This window comes from Penaeus monodon, chromosome 24 (assembly GCF_015228065.2).
Source record: "Penaeus monodon isolate SGIC_2016 chromosome 24, NSTDA_Pmon_1, whole genome shotgun sequence".
Classification (NCBI taxonomy): domain Eukaryota; kingdom Metazoa; phylum Arthropoda; class Malacostraca; order Decapoda; family Penaeidae; genus Penaeus; species Penaeus monodon.
The window spans coordinates 24,128,356-24,129,514 of NC_051409.1; the positions used below are offsets into that span (position 1 = coordinate 24,128,356).

The window sequence follows — 1,159 nt, forward strand, 5'->3', positions numbered from 1 at the left end:
TTCTAATTCACTTTGGATTGATGCCAAAACCGCATAAATGGCTGGCTTTTCCGTAGATAAAGGCTACGTTTAACACACCATGCCAGAGAGCAACACCCTCCTTTGTCATGCGTGACAGCTGCACGTTGCAGATATAGGAGCACAGAGATCGGATGAATGCTGTTTGCTGATACGATCAACGCGCTCTTTTATATCATTATTCTATGCCTTAAAATGGGATGTGTCCCAGAGGGGATCTGGGACACATCCAGGAGTGAAAATCATTCCCCTCCTTGAGAAGGATTCTTACTGTATTCTTGGTCGGATCAAGGACTATTTGAAGATTTAGTGAAGAAGCTAAAATGACAGCCTAGATCATCTTCATCTTGCTCTGCAGCCGATACTAAATATGCCACTGCTAAGGCTGTTCTGGACAGAATATTCCCTTAATACTATAGTATGTACATGAAGTCAGATATTGTATTTCCCCACTATTGTGGGTATTCTGTATTCCCTGCGTTAATATGCATTTATCCTTCAAAATGAATTTGCATACAAGTCAAGAACTTTATTAATGTATCGAGTATAATGCTTCATTTGAATTCTTTACAGACTTAGACTTTTTGTTTTCTAATCGATACACTGCCGCAATTCTAGAATGGTTAGAGGGAAAAGCCCTAAAGTTACCATAATCGGAATCAGGAAGAGGCTGAGTGAGACCTCCTAATTTCTCAGCAAGACCGTACAGATGGTTTGTTTTCCCACCATGAATCCACTCTGCACCGTCCTCCGTCAGAATGTCACCTGTTAGGAAAAGGTGTTCTGATGAAGATCACGAACAAATTGCATAATAAGTCATGATCAGCAACATCATGGTATAAAAGGCATTATCTATGAGACGTCAGCGGCTTATAACCGCAAAAGTTCTGAATTTAAGAACTTTGTTGTTAAGCTTACCCTCTCTGTGTGTTCTGACTCGACCTCCGACGTAGTCTTGCGCCTCAAGCAGGACCACATTGTTCACGCCGTTCGAAATGAGGGTCTTCATGGCCGACAGTCCTGCAGCGCCACCTCCCACCACCACCACGTCCTTCAGCTCGGCCTCCGACAGCCTGTAGTTGGCGTTGATATTTGAAATGCGGAATCATGCACAATTGGAAATAGTTTGCACTCATTCACA

General features: G+C 42.8%; 1 protein-coding gene across 1 annotated transcript in view; it reads right to left on the reverse strand.

Moving 5' to 3' along the window:
* Nucleotides 1-1,159, reverse strand: part of LOC119589000 (spermine oxidase-like) — a 29,633-nt gene that overhangs the window by 16,302 nt on the left and 12,172 nt on the right. The window contains exons 3-4 of the mRNA XM_037937596.1: nucleotides 937-1,091; nucleotides 667-783 (exon numbers count right to left, since the gene is read on the reverse strand). Of these exons, the coding sequence (XP_037793524.1) occupies nucleotides 667-783; nucleotides 937-1,091 (272 nt within the window). The remainder of the gene's footprint in view (nucleotides 1-666; nucleotides 784-936; nucleotides 1,092-1,159) is intronic.